The sequence below is a fragment of the Salmo salar genome, chromosome ssa07 (genome assembly GCF_905237065.1).
Source record: "Salmo salar chromosome ssa07, Ssal_v3.1, whole genome shotgun sequence".
In the NCBI taxonomy this organism is placed as follows: domain Eukaryota; kingdom Metazoa; phylum Chordata; class Actinopteri; order Salmoniformes; family Salmonidae; genus Salmo; species Salmo salar.
This window is the reverse complement of record NC_059448.1, coordinates 58836081-58858383: the sequence shown is the minus strand read 5'-3', so window position 1 is coordinate 58858383 and position 22303 is coordinate 58836081. Positions and strand designations below refer to the sequence as shown.

Here is a 22303-nt window from a genome sequence, read left to right as displayed (position 1 = left end):
CATTCTAGTTTTTCTATATCCATTCTAGTTTTTCTATATCCATTCTAGTTTTTCTATATCATTCTAGTTTTTCTATATCCATTCTAGTTTTTCTATAGCCATTCCAGTTTTCCTATATCCATTCTAGTTTTTCTACATCCATTCTAGTTTTTCTATATCCATTCTAGTTTTTCTATATCCATTCTAGTTTTTCTATATCCATTCTAGTTTTTCTATATCCATTCTAGTTTTTCTATATCATTCTAGTTTTTCTATAGCCATTCTAGTTTTTCTATATCCATTCTAGTTTTTCTACATCCATTCTAGTTTTTCTATACCCATTCTAGTTTTTCTATAGCCATTCTAGTTTTCCTATATCCATTCTAGTTTTTCTATATCCATTCTAGTTTTTCTATATCCATTCTAGTTTTTCTATATCCATTCTAGTTTTCCTATATCCATTCTAGTTTTTCTATATCCATTCTAGTTTTCCTATATCCATTCTAGTTTTTCTATATCCATTCTAGTTTTTCTATATCATTCTAGTTTTTCTACATCCATTCTAGTTTTTCTATATCCATTCTAGTTTTTCTATATCCATTCTAGTTTTTCTATATCATTCTAGTTTTTCTATATCCATTCTAGTTATCTACATCCATTGTAGTTTTTCTATATCCATTCTAGTTTTTCTATATCATTCTAGTTTTTCTATATCATTCTAGTTTTTCTATATCCATTCTAGTTTTTCTATATCCATTCTAGTTTTTCTACATCCATTCTAGTTTTTCTATATCCATTCTAGTTTTTCTATATCCATTCTAGTTTTTCTATATCCATTCTAGTTTTTCTATAGCCATTCTAGTTTTTCTATATCCATTCTAGTTTTCTATATCCATTCTAGTTTTTCTATATCATTCTAGTTTTTCTATAGCCATTCTAGTTTTTCTACATCATTCTAGTTTTTCTATATCCATTCTAGTTTTTCTATATCCATTCTAGTTTTTCTATATCCATTCTAGTTTTTCTATATCCATTCCAGTTTTCCTATATCCATTCTAGTTTTTCTATAGCCATTCTAGTTTTCCTACATCCATTCTAGTTTTTCTACATCCATTCTAGTTTTTCTATATCATTCTAGTTTTTCTATATCCATTCTAGTTTTTCTATATCCATTCTAGTTTTTCTATATCCATTCTAGTTTTTCTATATCCATTCTAGTTTTTCTACATCCATTCTAGTTTTTCTATATCCATTCTAGTTTTTCTATATCCATTCTAGTTTTTCTATATCCATTCTAGTTTTTCTATAGCATTCTAGTTTTTCTATATCATTCTAGTTTTTCTATAGCCATTCTAGTTTTTCTATATCCATTCTAGTTTTTCTATATCCATTCTAGTTTTTCTATACCATCGTAGTTTTTCTATATCATTCTAGTTTTTCTATAGCCATTCTAGTTTTCCTCTATCCTAATTCTATGGCGAGGAGTCTAGTCAGGGTCAGATGAGGTGACCTTAACGTGTCTGACATTGTAATGGAATTGTTGAGGTGAACCACCGACCTGATACACAGTCAAACACGTTTATAGATGAATAGGAATGTCACATTGTTAAAACTCATTTTTAATGCAGCGTCGCTCCTATCACTGAAGGATTTATAAACATTTTATTAATGAACTGAATAAAATGATTCCTCAGACTGCTGGGATGTCACGCTACAAAAATCTAAAGGAAATGAACTGAATAAAATGATTCCTCAGACTGCTGGGATGTCACGCTACGAAAATCTAAAGGAAATGAACTGAATCAAATGATTCCTCAGACTGCTGGGATGTCACGCTACTAAAATCTAAAGGAAATGAACTGAATAAAATGATTCCTCAGACTGCTGGGATGTCACGCTACTAAAATCTAAAGGAAATGAACTGGACTTTTTCCATCAATTGAACAGACACAGCGTGTTTAATATAATAGAGCCCATCAGCCCATTGTCTCAATACAACAATGTGATGTCCATGACTGGTTATTGCATGACTGTCTAACAGAAATAACCTTTTCATCTGTCAACCCTTTAACAAAACTAAACCATACAGAACCTTTAAGTGTTCATCAAGTCATTGTGATCTGAAATGACACCTATTCAGGAGGTGACGTTCTTTAAGGTGTTGTTGTCACTATAACACATCTAAACTGGTTCTCTCTCTCTCTCTCTCTCTCTCTCTCTCTCTGTCTCTCTCTGTCTCTCATCCCTTCTCTCCCCCTTTCTCTCTCTCTCTCCTCCCTTCTCTCGTCCCTCTCTCGCTCTCTCTCTCTCTCTCTCTCTCTCCCCCCCTCTCTCTCTCCCGGCTCTCTTCCCGCTCTCTCTCTCTCTTTCTCTCTCTCTCCTCCCTTCAATCGTCCCTCTCTCTCTCTCTCTCTCTCTCTCTCTCTCTCTCTCTCTCTCTCTCTCTCTCTCTCTCTCTCGTCCCTTTTCTCCTCCTCCCTTCTCCCCCCTCTCTCTCACCCCCCCTCTCTCTCTCTTTCTCTCTCACTCTCTCTCTCCTCCCCTCTCTCTCGCTCCCTAACTTCTCTCTCTCTCTCTCTCCCCCTCTCTCTCTCCCCGCTCTCTTCCCGCTCTCTCTCTCTCTTTCTCTCTCTCTCCTCCCTTCAATCGTCCCTCTCTCTCTCTCTCTCTCTCTCTCTCTCTCTCTCTCGTCCCTTTTCTCCTCCTCCCTTCTCCCCCCTCTCTCTCACCCCCCCTCTCTCTCTCTTTCTCTCTCACTCTCTCTCTCCTCCCCTCTCTCTCGCTCCTAACTTCTCTCTCTCTCTCTCTCCCCCTCTCTCTCTCCCCGCTCTCTTCCCGCTCTCTCTCTCTCTTTCTCTCTCTCTCCTCCCTTCAATCGTCCCTCTCTCTCTCTCTCTCTCTCTCTCTCTCTCTCTCTCTCTCTCTCTCTCTCTCTCTCTCTTCGTCCCTTTTCTCCTCCTCCCTTCTCCCCCCTCTCTCTCACCCCCTCTCTCTCTCTTTCTCTCTCACTCTCTCTCTCCTCCCCTCTCTCTCGCTCCTAACTTCTCTCTCTCTCTCTCTCCCCCCCTCTCTCTCTCCCCGCTCTCTTCCCGCTCTCTCTCTCTCTTTCTCTCTCTCTCCTCCCTTCAATCGTCCCTCTCTCTCTCTCTCTCTCTCTCTCTCTCTCTCTCTCTCTCGTCCCTTTTCTCCTCCTCCCTTCTCCCCCCTCTCTCTCACCCCCCCCTCTCTCGCTCTTTCTCTCTCACTCTCTCTCTCCTCCCCTCTCTCTCGCTCCTAACTTCTCTCTCTCTCTCTCCCCCCCCTCTCTCTCTCCCCGCTCTCTTCCCGCTCTCTCTCTCTCTTTCTCTCTCTCTCCTCCCTTCAATCGTCCCTCTCTCTCTCTCTCTCTCTCTCTCTCTCTCTCTCTCTCGTCCCTTTTCTCCTCCTCCCTTCTCCCCCTCTCTCTCACCCCCCCTCTCTCTCTCTTTCTCTCTCACTCTCTCTCTCCTCCCCTCTCTCTCGCTCCTAACTTCTCTCTCTCTCTCTCCTCCCTTCTCTCCATCTCTCTCCTCCCTTCTCTCCTCCCCCTCTCTCTCTCTCTCTCTCCTCCCCTCTCTCTCTCTCCTCCCTTCTCTCCATCTCTCTCCTCCCTTCTCTCCTCCCCCTCTCTCTCTCTCTCTCTCTCCTCCCCCTCTCTCTCTCTCCTCCCTTCTCTCCATCTCTCTCCTCCCTTCTCTCCTCCCCCTCTCTCTCTCTCTCTCTCTCTCTCTCTCTCTCTCTCCTCCCTCTCTCTCTCTGCCTCCAGGTTCCATTGCCAGATGTTCCTATATCAAATACCACTACTCTTCAGCAACGATACCCAAGAACCTCTCGTATAACATCACAAAGACCATACGACAGGATGAGTGGCACTCTTTGCGTAAGTCTCTCCCATTCTTTATTTTCTTCAACAGGGTTTCTGTATTCTCTACACAGACATCCCCTGTTTCCAGCAGTGATGTCTGTATGTGTAGTTTCTGTATTCTCTACACAGACATCCCCTGTTTCCAGCAGTGATGTCTATGTGTAGTTTCTGTATTCTCTACACAGACATCCCCTGTTTCCAGCAGTGATGTCTGTATGTGTAGTTTCTGTATTCTCTACACAGACATCCCCTGTTTCCAGCAGTGATGTCTGTATGTGTAGTTTCTGTATTCTCTACACAGACATCCCCTGTTTCCAGCAGTGATGTCTGTATATTTCCCTTACATTTTGTATGTGTAATTATGCATTGAGTATTATATTACGAGGATTCTATATCCCAGGTGAATGGATTTGTTAGACTTTATCTAGTGGTGAAAAAGAGAGAAGGAGAAAGCTTTGAGGTTGAGAGACTTCCTGTCACCTGACACACACTGTAATTGGAGGGAGAAGGCATGATAGTTTGGGCCATGTTCAGAAACTTCCTGTCACTTGACACACACTGTAAGTGGAGGGAGAAGGCATGACAGTTTGGGTCATGTTCAGAAACTTCCTGTCACCTGACACACATTGTCAGTGATGGGAGAAGGCATGACAGTTTGGGTCATGTTCAGAAACTTCCTGTCACCTGACACACACTGTAAGTGGAGGGAGAAGGCATGATAGTTTGGGTCATGTTCAGAAACTTCCTGTCACCTGACACACATTGTCAGTGATGGGAGAAGGCATGACAGTTTGGGTCATGTACGGAGGGCTGCTGCTCGCTTCTCTGGCCACTTTCTTCACCTCTGTCTTCCTCCCCTCTTTCATTCTCACTCTGTCTCTTCCACCCCTTCATTTCTGCCTTCTTTCTGTCTCACTCATCTCTCCCTCTCTCCCTCTCTTTCTCTCTCTTCTCCCTCTCCCTCTTTCTCTCCTCTCCCTCTCTTCCTCTCTCTTCTCCCTCTCTTCCTCTCTTTTACCACCTCTGTCTTCCTCCCCCATCTCCCCTCCCTCTCTCCCCCTCGGTAAGACAGAAGCTTTACATAATCCACCCCAGTACTGCATAAAACGCACCAAACACAGTCGACAGCTACAGATGAAAAAACATAGATGTTTTCAGGTTCTACAGTTAGAAGCATTTTTGAAGCCAGTCTCCGTCTCTGTTCCGCGCCGGGTTTAAATTCCCATAAATCCATGAATGGTGTGTGTCCACATACTCCACACTTCCTGGTTCCAGAGCTTCCTGGTTCCAGAGCGTAACAACATCCCTCCATACAGCAGATACGGCTCTAGAACTGTCCAATCCCATCAGGAACTATTCACACCATTGTAATCCCATGTGGACTATAGAAGAGATGGAGTTTGGTTCCAGTCAAGGACAACAGTCATCCGTTTTATTGGACCAGATGAGAGGATAGCTTTGGTTAGCATGCAGTCATTTGAAAGAACACAGACTGTATCCCTCAAGGCTCCAAAATAACAAGGGCTAAAGAACATATTGTACCCCTCAAGGCTCCAAAATAACAAGGGTTAAAGAATATAGACTGTACCCCTCAAGGCTCCAAAATAACAAGGGTTAAAGAATATAGACTGTACCCCTCAAGGCTCCAAAATAACAAGGGTTAAAGAATATAGACTGTACCCCTCAAGGCTCCAAAATAACAAGGGTTAAAGAACATATTGTACCCCTCAAGGCTCCAAAATAACAAGGGCTAAAGAACACAGACTGTACCCCTCAAGGCTCCAAAAATAGCAAGGGTTACACCATCATTCTAAGTTGATCACAGTGCCTAGCAAGCTTGTAAGGATCGACAATCGGGAATTGTGCACATGAACGTGAAGTGTATGGCCTCTGTTTGAATGTCCATTTGATTTCAAGAGGCATACTGTGCATTTGGAAGGTAATCAGACCCCTTGACTTTTTTCACATTTTGTTTCATTACAGCCTTATTTTAAAATGGAATAAATTAATGTTTTTCCTCATCAATTTACACACTATACCCCATAATGACATCACAATACCCTATGATGACATCACAATACCCCATAATGACATCACAATACCCTATAATGACATCACAATACCCCATAATGACATCACAATACCCTATAATGACATCACAATACCCCATAATGACATCACAATACCCCATAATGACATCACAATACCCCATAATGACCAAGTGAAAACAGTTTTTAAGTTGTTTGCACATTTATTACAAATAAAAACAGAAATAACTTATTTTCATAATTATACAGGACCTTTGCCATGAGACTCGAAATTGAGCTCAGGTCCATCCTGTTTTCAGTGATCATCCTTGAGATGTTTCTACAACTTGATTGGAGTCCACCTGTGGTAAATTCTATTGATTGGACATGGTTTGGAAAGGCACACACCTGTCTATATAAGGTCCCACAGTTGACAGTGCATGTCAGAGCAAAAACCAGGCCATGAGGTCGAAGGAATTGTCCATCGAGCTCCGAGACAGGATTGTGTCGAGGCACAGATCTGGGGAAGGGTACCAAAACATGTCTGCAGCATTGAAGGTCCCCAAGAACACAGTAGCCTCCATCATTCTTAAATGGAAGAAGTTTGGAACCACCAAGACTCTTCCTAGAGCTGGCCGCCCAGCCAAACTGACTAATCAGGGGAGAAGGGCCTTGGTCAAGGAGGTGACTGAGAACCCGATGGTCACTCTGACAGAGCTCCAGAGTTCCTCTGTGGAGATGGAAGAACCTTCCAGAAGGACAACCATCTCTGCAGCACTCCACCAATCAGGCCTCTAATGTAAAGTGGCCAGACGGAAGACACTCCTCAGTAAAAGGCACATGACAGCCCTCTTGGAGTTTGTCAAAAGGCACCTAAAGGACTCTGACCATGAGAAACAAGATTCTCTGGTCTGATGAAACTAAGATTGAACTCTTTGGCCTGAATGCCAAACGTCCCACATCCACTTCTGCCCTGACGGTCTTAAATACTGTATCTTACAAAACACACCCACTTCTGCCCTGACGGTCTTAAATACTGTATCTTACAAAACACACCCACTTCTGCCCTGACGGTCTTAAATACTGTAACTTACAAAACCCCACCACTTCTGCCCTGACGGTCTTAAATACTGTATCTTACAAAACACACCCACTTCTGCCCTGACGGTCTTAAATACTGTATCTTACAAAACACACCCACTTCTGCCCTGACGGTCTTAAATACTGTAACTTACAAAACACATCCACTTCTGCCCTGACGGTCTTAAATACTGTATCTTACAAAACACACCCACTTCTGCCCTGACGGTCTTAAATACTGTAACTTACAAAACACACCCACTTCTGCCCTGACGGTCTTAAATACTGTATCTTACAAAACACACCCACTTCTGCCCTGACGGTCTTAAATACTGTATCTTACAAAACACACCCACTTCTGCCCTGACGGTCTTAAATACTGTATCTTACAAAACACACCCACTTCTGCCCTGACGGTCTTAAATACTGTATCTTACGAAACACACCCACTTCTGCCCTGACGGTCTTAAATACTGTATCTTACAAAACACACCCACTTCTGCCCTGACGGTCTTAAATACTGTATCTTACAAAACACACCCACTTCTGCCCTGACGGTCTTAAATACTGTATCTTACAAAACACACCCACTTCTGCCCTGACGGTCACCGTCTCACCCTCTATTTAGCCTTACCCCAATCTGAGGTGGTTAATGTCCTTATTACTGGGCACACAAACATGCATGCACGCACGCACGCACACACACACACACACACACACGCACGCACGCACGCACGCACGCACGCACACACACACACACACACACACACACACATAATTTGATGGATGGATGCCCAGCCAAGCGTGTAAAACAGAAAAATAAAAATGGCAAAAGGGAAAATAAACAAATCGACTTCTTGCTCTTAGAGAGTCTCCTCTCTCCTCTCCTTTCCCCTCCCCTCCCCCTCTCCTCTCCTTTCCCCTCCCCTCCCCCTCTCACCCCCACTCCTTCCCTCTCACCTCCCCCTCTCCTCTCCTCTCTCCTCTCCTTTCCCCTCCCCTCCCCCTCTCCTCTCCTTTCCCCTCCCCTCCCCCTCTCACCCCCACACCTTCCCTCTCACCTCCCCTCTCCTCTCTCCTCTCATTTCCCCTCACCTCCCCCTCTCTTCTCTCCCCTCCCCTCTCTCCCCCTCTCCTTCTTCTCACCTCCCCCTCTCTCCCCCCTCTCCTTCTTCTCACCTCCCCCTCTCTCCCCCTCTCCTTCTTCTCACCGCCCCCTCTCCTCCTCTCCTTCTTCTCACCTCCCCCTCTCTCCCCCTCTCCTTCCTCTCACCGCCCCCTCTCTCCTCCTCTCCTTCTTCTCACCTCCCCCTCTCTCCCCCTCTCCTTCTTCTCACCTCCCCCTCTCTCCTCCTCTCCTTCTTCTCACCTCCCCCTCTCTCCCCCTCTCCTTCTCACCGCCCCCTCTCTCCTCCTCTCCTTCTTCTCCCCTCCCCCTCTCTCCCCCTCTCCTTCTTCTCACCGCCCCCTCTCTCCTCCTCTCCTTCTTCTCACCTCCCCCTCTCTCCTCCTCTCCTTCCCCTCACCTCCCCCTCTCTCCCCCTCTCCTTCTTCTCACCTCCCCCTCTCTCCCCCTCTCCTTCTTCTCACCGCCCCCTCTCCTCTCCTTCCCCCTCTCTCCCCTCACCTCCCCCTCTCTCCCCCTCTCCTTCCCCTCACCTCCCCCCCTCTCCTCCTCTCTAAGCCCAATCAATCAGGGGGCCAAGCTTCCGATATTTAAATTAAGACACTGAATTCTAATAGAACATTTTAACCAGGCCACTTCCCTTCCCTCTGGGTTTAACCAGGCCACTTCTCTTCCCTCTTAAAGCCAGACCTAACCCTTCCCTCTGGGTTTAACCAGGCCACTTCTCTTCCCTCTTAAAGCCAGACCTAACCCTTCCCTCTGGGTTTAACCAGGCCACTTCCCTTCCCTCTGGGTTTAACCAGGCCACATCCCTTCCCTCTGGGTTTAACCAGGCCACTTCTCTTCCCTCTTAAAGCCAGACCTAACCCTTCTCTCTGGATTTAACCAGGCCACTTCCCTTCCCTCTGGGTTTAACCAGGCCACTTCTCTTCCCTCTTAAAGCCAGACCTAACCCTTCCCTCTGGGTTTAACCAGGCCACTTCTCTTCCCTCTGGGTTTAACCAGGCCACTTCTCTTCCCTCTGGGTTTAACCAGGCCACTTCTCTTCCCTCTAGGTTTAACCAGGCCACTTCTCTTCCCTCTTAAAGCCAGACCTAACCCTTCCCTCTGGGTTTAACCAGACCACTTCTCTTCCCTCTTACAGCCAGACCTAACCCTTCCCTCTGGATTTAACCAGACCACTTCTCTTCCCTCTTAAAGCCAGACCTAACCCTTCCCTCTGGGTTTAACCAGACCACTTCTCTTCCCTCTGGGTTTAACCAGGCCACTTCTCTTCCCTCTTAAAGCCAGACCTAACCCTTCCCTCTGGGTTTAACCAGACCACTTCTCTTCCCTCTTACAGCCAGACCTAACCCTTCCCTCTGGATTTAACCAGGCCACTTCCCTTCCCTCTGGGTTTAACCAGACCACTTCTCTTCCCTCTGGGTTTAACCAGGCCACTTCTCTTCCCTCTTAAAGCCAGACCTAACCCTTCCCTCTGGATTTAACCAGGCCACTTCCCTTCCCTCTGGGTTTAACCAGACCACTTCTCTTCCCTCTGGGTTTAACCAGGCCACTTCTCTTCCCTCTTAAAGCCAGACCTAACCCTTCCCTCTGGGTTTAACCAGACCACTTCTCTTCCCTCTTACAGCCAGACCTAACCCTTCCCTCTAGGTTTAACCAGGCCACTTTTCTTCCCTCTTAAAGCCAGACCTAACCCTTCCCTCTAGGTTTAACCAGGCCACTTTTCTTCCCTCTTACAGCCAGTCCTAACCCTTTTCTCTGGGCTGATGCTGTTTTAACCCAGCCTTCTCTCTGGGCTGATGCTGTTTTAACTCAGCCTTCTCTCTGGGCTGATGCTGTTATAACCCAGCCTTCTCTCTGGGGCTGATGCTGTTATAACCCAGCCTTCTCTCTGGGCTGATGCTGTTATAACCCAGCCTTCTCTCTGGGCTGATGCTGTTATAACCCAGCCTTCTCTCTGGGCTGATGCTGTTATAACCCAGCCTTATCTCTGGGGCTGATGCTGTTATAACCCAGCCTTCTCTCTGGGCTGATGCTGTTATAACCCAGCCTTCTCTCTGGGCTGATGCTGTTTTAACTCAGCCTTATCTCTGGGCTGATGCTGTTATAACCCAGCCTTCTCTCTGGGCTGATGCTGTTTTAACCCAGCCTTATCTCTGGGCTGATGCTGTTATAACCCAGCCTTCTCTCTGGGCTGATGCTGTTATAACCCAGCCTTCTCTCTGGGCTGATGCTGTTATAACCCAGCCTTCTCTCTGGGCTGATGCTGTTATAATCCAGCATTCTCTCTGGGCTGATGCTGTTATAATCCAGCATTCTCTCTGGGCTGATGCTGTTTTAACCCAGCCTTCTCTCTGGGCTGATGCTGTTTTAACCCAGCCTTATCTCTGGGGCTGATGCTGTTATAACCCAGCCTTCTCTCTGGGGCTGATGCTGTTATAACCCAGCCTTCTCTCTGGGCTGATGCTGTTATAACCCAGCCTTCTCTCTGGGCTGATGCTGTTATAACCCAGCCTTCTCTCTGGGCTGATGCTGTTATAACCCAGCCTTCTCTCTGGGGCTGATGCTGTTATAACCCAGCCTTCTCTCTGGGCTGATGCTGTTATAACCCAGCCTTCTCTCTGGGCTGATGCTGTATAACCCAGCCTTCTCTCTGGGGCTGATGCTGTTATAACCCAGCCTTCTCTCTGGGCTGATGCTGTTTTAACTCAGCCTTCTCTCTGGGCTGATGCTGTTATAACCCAGCCTTCTCTCTGGGCTGATGCTGTTTTAACTCAGCCTTCTCTCTGGGCTGATGCTGTTATAATCCAGCATTCTCTCTGGGCTGATGCTGTTATAATCCAGCATTCTCTCTGGGCTGATGCTGTTTTAACCCAGCCTTCTCTCTGGGCTGATGCTGTTATAACCCAGCCTTCTCTCTGGGCTGATGCTGTTATAATCCAGCATTCTCTCTGGGCTGATGCTGTTTTAACCCAGCCTTCTCTCTGGGCTGATGCTGTTATAACCCAGCCTTCTCTCTGGGCTGATGCTGTTTTAACCCAGCCTTATCTCTGGGGCTGATGCTGTTATAACCCAGCCTTCTCTCTGGGCTGATGCTGTTTTAACCCAGCCTTCTCTCTGGGCTGATGCTGTTATAACTCAGCCTTCTCTCTGGGCTGATGCTGTTTTAACTCAGCCTTCTCTCTGGGCTGATGCTGTTATAACCCAGCCTTCTCTCTGGGCTGATGCTGTTATAACCCAGCCTTATCTCTGGGGCTGATGCTGTTTTAACCCAGCCTTCTCTCTGGGCTGATGCTGTTATAACCCAGCCTTCTCTCTGGGGCTGATGCTGTTTTAACCCAGCCTTCTCTCTGGGCTGATGCTGTTATAACCCAGCCTTCTCTCTGGGCTGATGCTGTTTTAACTCAGCCTTATCTCTGGGCTGATGCTGTTATAACCCAGCCTTCTCTCTGGGCTGATGCTGTTTTAACCCAGCCTTCTCTCTGGGCTGATGCTGTTATAACCCAGCCTTCTCTCTGGGCTGATGCTGTTATAACCCAGCCTTCTCTCTGGGCTGATGCTGTTATAATCCAGCATTCTCTCTGGGCTGATGCTGTTATAATCCAGCATTCTCTCTGGGCTGATGCTGTTTTAACCCAGCCTTCTCTCTGGGCTGATGCTGTTTTAACCCAGCCTTATCTCTGGGGCTGATGCTGTTATAACCCAGCCTTCTCTCTGGGCTGATGCTGTTATAACCCAGCCTTCTCTCTGGGCTGATGCTGTTATAACCCAGCCTTCTCTCTGGGCTGATGCTGTTTTAACCCAGCCTTCTCTCTGGGCTGATGCTGTTTTAACCCAGCCTTCTCTCTGGGCTGATGCTGTTATAACCCAGCCTTCTCTCTGGGCTGATGCTGTTTTAACCCAGCCTTCTCTCTGGGCTGATGCTGTTATAACCCAGCCTTCTCTCTGGGCTGATGCTGTTATAACCCAGCCTTCTCTCTGGGCTGATGCTGTTATAACCCAGCCTTCTCTCTGGGGCTGATGCTGTTATAACCCAGCCTTCTCTCTGGGCTGATGCTGTTATAACCCAGCCTTCTCTCTGGGGCTGATGCTGTTATAACCCAGCCTTCTCTCTGGGCTGATGCTGTTTTCACCCAGCCTTCTCTCTGGGCTGATGCTGTTATAATCCAGCATTCTCTCTGGGCTGATGCTGTTATAACCCAGCCATCTCTCTGGGCTGATGCTGTTATAACCCAGCCTTCTCTCTGGGCTGATGCTGTATAACCCAGCCTTCTCTCTGGGGCTGATGCTGTTATAACCCAGCCTTCTCTCTGGGCTGATGCTGTTTTAACCCAGCCTTCTCTCTGGGGCTGATGCTGTTATAACCCAGCCTTCTCTCTGGGGCTGATGCTGTTATAACCCAGCCTTCTCTCTGGGGCTGATGCTGTTTTAACCCAGCCTTCTCTCTGGGGCTGATGCTGTTATAACCCAGCCTTCTCTCTGGGCTGATGCTGTTATAACCCAGCCTTCTCTCTGGGCTGATGCTGTTTTAACCCAGCCTTCTCTCTGGGCTGATGCTGTTTTAACCCAGCCTTCTCTCTGGGGCTGATGCTGTTATAACCCAGCCTTCTCTCTGGGCTGATGCTGTTATAACCCAGCCTTCTCTCTGGGCTGATGCTGTTATAACCCAGCCTTCTCTCTGGGCTGATGCTGTTATAACCCAGCCTTCTCTCTGGGCTGATGCTGTTTTAACTCAGCCTTCTCTCTGGGCTGATGCTGTTATAACCCAGCCTTCTCTCTGGGGCTGATGCTGTTATAACCCAGCCTTCTCTCTGGGCTGATGCTGTTATAATCCAGCATTCTCTCTGGGGCTGATGCTGTTATAACCCAGCCTTCTCTCTGGGCTGATGCTGTTATAACCCAGCCTTCTCTCTGGGCTGATGCTGTTATAACCCAGCCTTCTCTCTGGGCTGATGCTGTTATAACCCAGCCTTCTCTCTGGGCTGATGCTGTTATAACCCAGCCTTCTCTCTGGGCTGATGCTGTTTTAACCCAGCCTTCTCTCTGGGCTGATGCTGTTATAACCCAGCCTTCTCTCTGGGGCTGATGCTGTTATAACCCAGCCTTCTCTCTGGGCTGATGCTGTTATAACCCAGCCTTCTCTCTGGGCTGATGCTGTTATAACCCAGCCTTCTCTCTGGGGCTGATGCTGTTTTAACCCAGCCTTCTCTCTGGGCTGATGCTGTTATAACCCAGCCTTCTCTCTGGGCTGATGCTGTTTTAACCCAGCCTTCTCTCTGGGGCTGATGCTGTTATAACCCAGCCTTCTCTCTGGGCTGATGCTGTTATAACCCAGCCTTCTCTCTGGGGCTGATGCTGTTATAACCCAGCCTTCTCTCTGGGCTGATGCTGTTATAACCCAGCCTTCTCTCTGGGCTGATGCTGTTTTAACCCAGCCTTCTCTCTGGGGCTGATGCTGTTATAACCCAGCCTTCTCTCTGGGCTGATGCTGTTATAACCCAGCCTTCTCTCTGGGGCTGATGCTGTATAACCCAGCCTTCTCTCTGGGCTGATGCTGTTATAACCCAGCCTTCTCTCTGGGCTGATGCTGTATAACCCAGCCTTCTCTCTGGGCTGATGCTGTTATAACCCAGCCTTCTCTCTGGGCTGATGCTGTTTTAACCCAGCCTTCTCTCTGGGCTGATGCTGTTTTAACTCAGCCTTCTCTCTGGGCTGATGCTGTTTTAACCCAGCCTTCTCTCTGGGCTGATGCTGTTATAACCCAGCCTTCTCTCTGGGCTGATGCTGTTATAACCCAGCCTTCTCTCTGGGCTGATGCTGTTTTAACCCAGCCTTCTCTCTGGGCTGATGCTGTTATAACCCAGCCTTCTCTCTGGGCTGATGCTGTTATAACCCAGCCTTCTCTCTGGGCTGATGCTGTTTTAACCCAGCCTTCTCTCTGGGCTGATGCTGTTATAACCCAGCCTTCTCTCTGGGGCTGATGCTGTTATAACCCAACCTTCTCTCTGGGCTGATGCTGTTATAACCCAGCCTTCTCTCTGGGCTGATGCTGTTATAACTCAGCCTTCTCTCTGGGCTGATGCTGTTATAACCCAGCCTTCTCTCTGGGCTGATGCTGTTATAACCCAGCCTTCTCTCGGGGCTGATGCTGTTATAACCCAGCCTTCTCTCTGGGGCTGATGCTGTTTTAACCCAGCCTTCTCTCTGGGCTGATGCTGTTATAACCCAGCCTTCTCTCTGGGCAGATGCTGTTATAACCCAGCCTTCTCTCTGGGGCTGATGCTGTTATAACCCAGCCTTCTCTCTGGGCTGATGCTGTTTTAACCCAGCCTTCTCTCTGGGCTGATGCTGTTTTAACCCAGCCTTCTCTCTGGGGCTGATGCTGTTATAACCCAGCCTTCTCTCTGGGCTGATGCTGTTTTAACCCAGCCTTCTCTCTGGGCTGATGCTGTTATAACCCAGCCTTCTCTCTGGGCTGATGCTGTTTTAACCCAGCCTTCTCTCTGGGGCTGATGCGTGATATCCCTCCTAAATAGCTTGGGCTAATGTTCCTATCAACTCAGTAAGGCCAGCAGGCTAGTCTTTTTGTATTGGTATGTAACTGTTATGAAAGTTGTATTGTCAATTTTGTTTTGTATTTAAACGCCACTTTAAATGTGTACATGACACTGCAACAACATTTCCCCATGGGGACAATAAAGTCAGTCAGTAAGTAGATGGTCAGTCTGCCCCTGGATGGAACAGGTTGAGTTCTGAATGGTCAGTCTGCCCCTGGATGTGACAGGTTGATATCTAGATGGTCAGTCTGCCCCTGGATGGAACAGGTTGAGTTCTGAATGGTCAGTCTGCCCCTGGATGGAACAGGTTGATATCTAGATGGTCAGTCTGCCCCTGGATGGAACAGGTTGTTATCTAGATGGTCAGTCTGCCCCTGGATGGAACAGGTTGATATCTAGATGGTCAGTCTGCCCCTGGATGTAACAGGTTGATATCTAGATGGTCAGTCTGCCCCTGGATGTAACAGGTTAATATCTAGATGGTCAGTCTGCCCCTGGATGGAACAGGTTGATATCTAGATGGTCAGTCTGCCCCTGGATGGAACAGGTTGATATCTAGATGGTCAGTCTGCCCCTGGATGGAACAGGTTGATATCTAGATGGTCAGTCTGCCCCTGGATGGAACAGGTTGATATCTAGACGGTCAGTCTGCCCCTGGATGTGACAGGTTGATATCTAGATGGTCAGTCTGCCCCTGGATGTAACAGGTTGATATCTAGACGGTCAGTCTGCCCCTGGATGTGACAGGTTGATATCTAGACGGTCAGTCTGCCCCTGGATGTGACAGGTTGATATCTAGATGGTCAGTCTGCCCCTGGATGGAACAGGTTGATATCTAGATGGTCAGTCTGCCCCTGGATGGAACAGGTTGATATCTAGATGGTCAGTCTGCCCCTGGATGGAACAGGTTGATATCTAGATGGTCAGTCTGCCCCTGGATGGAACAGGTTGATATCTAGATGGTCAGTCTGCCCCTAGATGGAACAGGTTGAGTTCTGAATGGTCAGTCTGCCCCTGGATGTAACAGGTTGATATCTAGATGGTCAGTCTGCCCCTGGATGGAACAGGTTGATATCTAGATGGTCAGTCTGCCCCTGGATGTGACAGGTTGATATCTAGATGGTCAGTCTGCCCCTGGATGGAACAGGTTGATATCTAGATGGTCAGTCTGCCCCTGGATGGAACAGGTTGTTATCTAGATGGTCAGTCTGCCCCTGGATGGAACAGGTTGATATCTAGATGGTCAGTCTGCCCCTGGATGTGACAGGTTGATATCTAGATGGTCAGTCTGCCCCTGGATGTGACAGGTTGATATCTAGATGGTCAGTCTGCCCCTGGATGGAACAGGTTGATATCTAGACGGTCAGTCTGCCCCTGGATGTGACAGGTTGATATCTAGATGGTCAGTCTGCCCCTGGATGTGACAGGTTGATATCTAGATGGTCAGTCTGCCCCTGGATGGAACAGGTTGATATCTAGATGGTCAGTCTGCCCCTGGATGGAACAGGTTGATATCTAGATGGTCAGTCTGCCCCTGGATGGAACAGGTTGATATCTAGATGGTCAGTCTGCCCCTGGATGGAACAGGTTGATATCTAGATGGTCAGTCTGCCCCTAGATGGAACAGGTTGAGTTCTGAATGGTCAGTCTGCCCCTGGATGTAACAGGTTGATATCTAGATGGTCAGTCTGCCCCTGGATGGAACAGGTTGATATCTAGATGGTCAGTCTGCCCCTGGATGTGACAGGTTGATATCTAGATGGTCAGTCTGCCCCTGGATGGAACAGGTTGATATCTAGATGGTCAGTCTGCCCCTGGATGGAACAGGTTGTTATCTAGATGGTCAGTCTGCCCCTGGATGGAACAGGTTGATATCTAGATGGTCAGTCTGCCCCTGGATGTGACAGGTTGATATCTAGATGGTCAGTCTGCCCCTGGATGTGACAGGTTGATATCTAGATGGTCAGTCTGCCCCTGGATGGAACAGGTTGATATCTAGATGGTCAGTCTGCCCCTGCATGTGACAGGTTGATATCTAGATGGTCAGTCTGCCCCTGGATGGAACAGGTTGATATCTAGATGATCAGTCTGCCCCTGGATGGAACAGGTTGATATCTAGATGGTCAGTCTGCCCCTGGATGGAACAGGTTGTTATCTAGATGGTCAGTCTGCCCCTGGATGGAACAGGTTGTTATCTAGATGGTCAGTCTGCCCCTGGATGTGACAGGTTGATATCTAGATGGTCAGTCTGCCCCTGGATGGAACAGGTTGTTATCTAGATGGTCAGTCTGCCCCTGGATGGAACAGGTTGATATCTAGATGGTCAGTCTGCCCCTGGATGGAACAGGTTGATATCTAGATGGTCAGTCTGCCCCTGGATGTAACAGGTTGATATCTAGATGGTCAGTCTGCCCCTGGATGGAACAGGTTGATATCTAGATGGTCAGTCTGCCCCTGGATGGAACAGGTTGATATCTAGATGGTCAGTCTGCCCCTGGATGGAACAGGTTGAGTTCTGAATGGTCAGTCTGCCCCTGGATGGAACAGGTTGTTATCTAGATGGTCAGTCTGCCCCTGGATGGAACAGGTTGAGTTCTGAATGGTCAGTCTGCCCCTGGATGTGACAGGTTGATATCTAGATGGTCAGTCTGCCCCTGGATGGAACAGGTTGATATCTAGATGGTCAGTCTGCCCCTGGATGGAACAGGTTGTTATCTAGATGGTCAGTCTGCCCCTGGATGTGACAGGTTGATATCTAGATGGTCAGTCTGCCCCTGGATGTGACAGGTTGATATCTAGATGGTCAGTCTGCCCCTGGATGTGACAGGTTGATATCTAGATGGGCAGTCTGCCCCTGGATGGAACAGGTTGATATCTAGATGGTCAGTCTGCCCCTGGATGGAACAGGTTGATATCTAGATGGCCAGTCTGCCCCTGGATGGAACAGGTTGATATCTAGATGGTCAGTCTGACCCTGGATGGAACAGGTTGATATCTAGATGGTCAGTCTGCCCCTGGATGTGACAGGTTAATATCTAGATGGTCAGTCTGCCCCTGGATGGAACAGGTTGATATCTAGATGGTCAGTCTGCCCCTGGATGGAACAGGTTGATATCTAGATGGTCAGTCTGCCCCTGGATGGAACAGGTTGATATCTAGATGGTCAGTCTGCCCCTGGATGGAACAGGTTGATATCTAGATGGTCAGTCTGCCCTTGGATTGAACAGGTTGATATCTAGATGGTCAGTCTGCCCCTGGATGTGACAGGTTGTTATCTAGATGGTCAGTCTGCCCCTGGATGTGACAGGTTGATATCTAGATGGTCAGTCTGCCCCTGGATGGAACAGGTTGATATCTAGATGGTCAGTCTGCCCCTGGATGGAACAGGTTGATATCTAGATGGTCAGTCTGCCCCTGGATGGAACAGGTTGATATCTAGATGGTCAGTCTGCCCCTGGATGGAACAGGTTGTTATCTAGATGGTCAGTCTGCCCTGGATGGAACAGGTTGTTATCTAGATGGTCAGTCTGCCCCTGGATGGAACAGGTTGATATCTAGATGGTCAGTCTGCCCCTGGATGGAACAGGTTGATATCTAGATGGTCAGTCTGCCCCTGGATGGAACAGGTTGATATCTAGATGGTCAGTCTGCCCTTGGATTGAACAGGTTGATATCTACATGGTCAGTCTGCCCATGGATGGAACAGGTTGATATCTAGATGGTCAGTCTGCCCCTGGATGGAACAGGTTGTTATCTAGATGGTCAGTCTGCCCCTGGATGGAACAGGTTGATATCTAGATGGCCAGTCTGCCCCTGGATGGAACAGGTTGATATCTAGATGGTCAGTCTGACCCTGGATGGAACAGGTTGATATCTAGATGGTCAGTCTGCCCCTGGATGTGACAGGTTAATATCTAGATGGTCAGTCTGCCCCTGGATGGAACAGGTTGATATCTAGATGGTCAGTCTGCCCCTGGATGGAACAGGTTGATATCTAGATGGTCAGTCTGCCCCTGGATGGAACAGGTTGATATCTAGATGGTCAGTCTGCCCCTGGATGGAACAGGTTGATATCTAGATGGTCAGTCTGCCCTTGGATTGAACAGGTTGATATCTAGATGGTCAGTCTGCCCCTGGATGTGACAGGTTGTTATCTAGATGGTCAGTCTGCCCCTGGATGTGACAGGTTGATATCTAGATGATCAGTCTGCCCCTGGATGGAACAGGTTGATATCTAGATGGTCAGTCTGCCCCTGGATGGAACAGGTTGATATCTAGATGGTCAGTCTGCCCCTGGATGGAACAGGTTGATATCTAGATGGTCAGTCTGCCCCTGGATGGAACAGGTTGTTATCTAGATGGTCAGTCTGCCCTGGATGGAACAGGTTGTTATCTAGATGGTCAGTCTGCCCCTGGATGGAACAGGTTGATATCTAGATGGTCAGTCTGCCCCTGGATGGAACAGGTTGATATCTAGATGGTCAGTCTGCCCCTGGATGGAACAGGTTGATATCTAGATGGTCAGTCTGCCCTTGGATTGAACAGGTTGATATCTACATGGTCAGTCTGCCCATGGATGGAACAGGTTGATATCTAGATGGTCAGTCTGCCCCTGGATGGAACAGGTTGATATCTAGATGGTCAGTCTGCCCCTGGATGGAACAGGTTGATATCTAGATGGTCAGTCTGCCCCTGGATGTGACAGGTTGATATCTAGATGGTCAGTCTGCCCCGGGATGGAACAGGTTGATATCTAGATGGTCAGTCTGCCCCTGGATGGAACAGGTTATATCTAGATGGTCAGTCTGCCCCTGGATGGAACAGGTTGAGTTCTGAATGGTCAGTCTGCCCCTGGATGTGACAGGTTGATATCTAGATGGTCAGTCTGCCCCTGGATGGAACAGGTTTATATCTAGATGGTCAGTCTGACCCTGGATGGAACAGGTTGATATCTAGATGGTCAGTCTGCCCCTGGATGGAACAGGTTGAGTTCTGAATGGTCAGTCTCCCCCTGGATAACATAGAGGATTTTACCGCATCAGTCACCGGCTTCATTAGTGACCGTACGTGCATATACTGTCAGATGTGGCAGGGCTTGCAAACTGTCACTAATTATTAAATGAAATCTAGCCACAAGCTGCCCAGTGATGCGAGCCTACCAGACAAGCTACACACCGTCTATGCTCGCTTCGTGGCAAGCAACACTGAACCATGCATGAGATCACCAGCTGTTTTACTTAAGTACTTTACACCACTGAGGATACCCACGTTCAAACTCAGCTGGTGACATAGATATGCAGGTTACCCACGTTCAAACTGAGTTGGTGACAGAGACATGCAGGATACCCACGTTCAACTCAGTTGGTGACATAGACAGCCACAAGATGTTACGCGGAGTGGAACAGGGCATGAAGGGATGAAGTAACCAAGATATTTATTGAAACGCAGGGGGAGATGGAGTGCAGGTCAGGGGAAGCTCGAGCGAGTTGCTGGAAACCAGGTGCGGAGGCTGAGGCTGGAGCGAGAGGGGTTGAGACAGGGTAAGCAGGTCCGGAGGGGAATCCAAGGGAGTAGTAGAGTTGGGAATCCAGGACAGAGTAGCAGGATGACGAGACGTGGGACTGGAGACATGGACTAGAGTCAGAGCGGGCGGAACTGTAGCGGAGATTACGATCTGGCAGTGTGAAAGTGGCAGGACTGAGTATTTGTAGAGGTCTTGATTATGGAACAGGTTGCAGCTGGTGGGGGTCTGCTCTGACTCCAGCACACCTGTCTCCGCCCACACAATCCCACAGAGAGGGAGGGAGAGGGAGAGAGCACTGGGGGAGTGGCGGCAGGTCAAGGAGACACCGGATGAACACTAGAGGGCGTGGCAGGAGCAGATATGACACAAGACATGCAGGATACCCACATTCAATCTCAGTTGGTGATATAGACAGAGAGAGAGAGAGAGAGAGAGACTTCTTAGATGCTGGACCATAGGGATTTATTAAGATCAAAAGAACCAAAGGACTGATGAATAGTGAACTGAGGGAAGCAGTCAGTGAATATGACAGGCTGTTATTCATCAGAAACTAAGTCAGAGGTTGGGAGAAGCAATGTCTGGGACTGGGACTGTGTCTCAGACTAGGACTGAGACTCGGAGTGGGACTTGAACTGTGTCTAGGACTGTGTCCTGGACTGGGACTAGGACTGTGTCCTGGACTGGGACTAGGACTGTGTCTAGGACTGGGACTGGGACTGTGTCTCAGACTAGGACTGAGACTATGTCTTGGACTGTGTCCTGGACTGGGACTGTGTCTCAGACTAGGACTGAGACTCGGAGTGGGACTAGGACTGTGTCTAGGACTGTGTCCTGGACTGGGACTAACACGCCTATTTACAGGAAGTACCAGAACTGAGTCAATGTGCAGGGGTACCAGGTAATTGAGGTAGATATGTACATATACAGTTGATATCCCTTGACTTATTGCACATGTTGTTGTGTTACAGCCTGAATTGAAAATGGATGAAAAAATAATAATATGTCACCCATCTACCCACAATTCCCCATAATGACAAAGTGAAAACATGTTTTTAGATTATAATTGTTTTTTACATTTATTGAAAATGAAATACAGAATATCTCATTTAAATATGTATTCACAACCCTGAGTCAATACATGTTAGATTCACCTTTGACAGAGATTAAAGCTGTGAGTCTTTCTGGGTAAGTCTCTAAGATGCTTTGTACATCTGGAATATGTTTAAATTGTTTTATTCTTCTTGATCATTGCTAGATAGTCATGTTCATGTCTTGCCATAGATTTTCAAGACAACTGTGTCTGGGACTTGGACTCAAACAAAATGAAATTGTATTTCAAAACAAATCAAATCAAATGTATTTGTCACATACACATGGTTAGCAGATGTTAATGCGAGTGTAGCGAAATGCTTGTGCTTCTAGTTCCGACCATGCAGTAATATCTAACAAGTAATCTACCAATTCCCCAACAACTACCTTGTACACACAAGTGTAAAGGAATGAATATGAATATGTACATAAAAATATATAAATGAGTGATGGCCGAACGGCATAGGCAAGATGTAATAGATGGTATGGAGTACAGTATATACATATGAGATGAGTATTGTAGGGTATGAAAACATATAAAGCAGCATTGTTTAAGGTGGCTAGTGATACATTACATCAGGATGGCAAGATGCAGTAGATGGTATGGAGTACAGTATATACATATGAGATGAATAATGTAGGTTATGTAAACATTATATAAAGTGGCATTGTTTAAAGTGGCTAGTGATACATCTAATTACATCAAGATGGCAAGATGCAGTAGATGGTATGGCGTACAGTATATACATATGAGATGAATAATGTAGGTTATGTAAACATTATCTAATATAAATAATATAAAGTGGCAAATGATAAATTGATTACATCAATTTTTCCATTATTAAAGTGGCTAGATATTGAGTCAGTATGTTGGCAGCAGCCACTCAATGTTAGTGATGGCTGTTTAACAGTCTGATGACCTTGAGATAGAAGCTGTTTTTCAGTCTCTCGGTCCCAGCTTTGATGCACATGTACTGACCTCGCCTTCTGGATGATAGCGGGGTGAACAGGCAGTGGCTCGGGTGGTTGCTGTCC

At 47.3% G+C, this 22303-nt stretch overlaps 1 protein-coding gene across 1 annotated transcript in view; it reads left to right on the top strand.

Moving 5' to 3' along the window:
- LOC123743794 (transmembrane protein 178B) overlaps window positions 1-22303 on the top strand; it is a 206981-nt gene that overhangs the window by 110861 nt on the left and 73817 nt on the right. The window contains exon 3 of the mRNA XM_045722371.1: window positions 3764-3877. Coding sequence (XP_045578327.1) covers window positions 3764-3877 — 114 coding nt within the window. The remainder of the gene's footprint in view (window positions 1-3763; window positions 3878-22303) is intronic.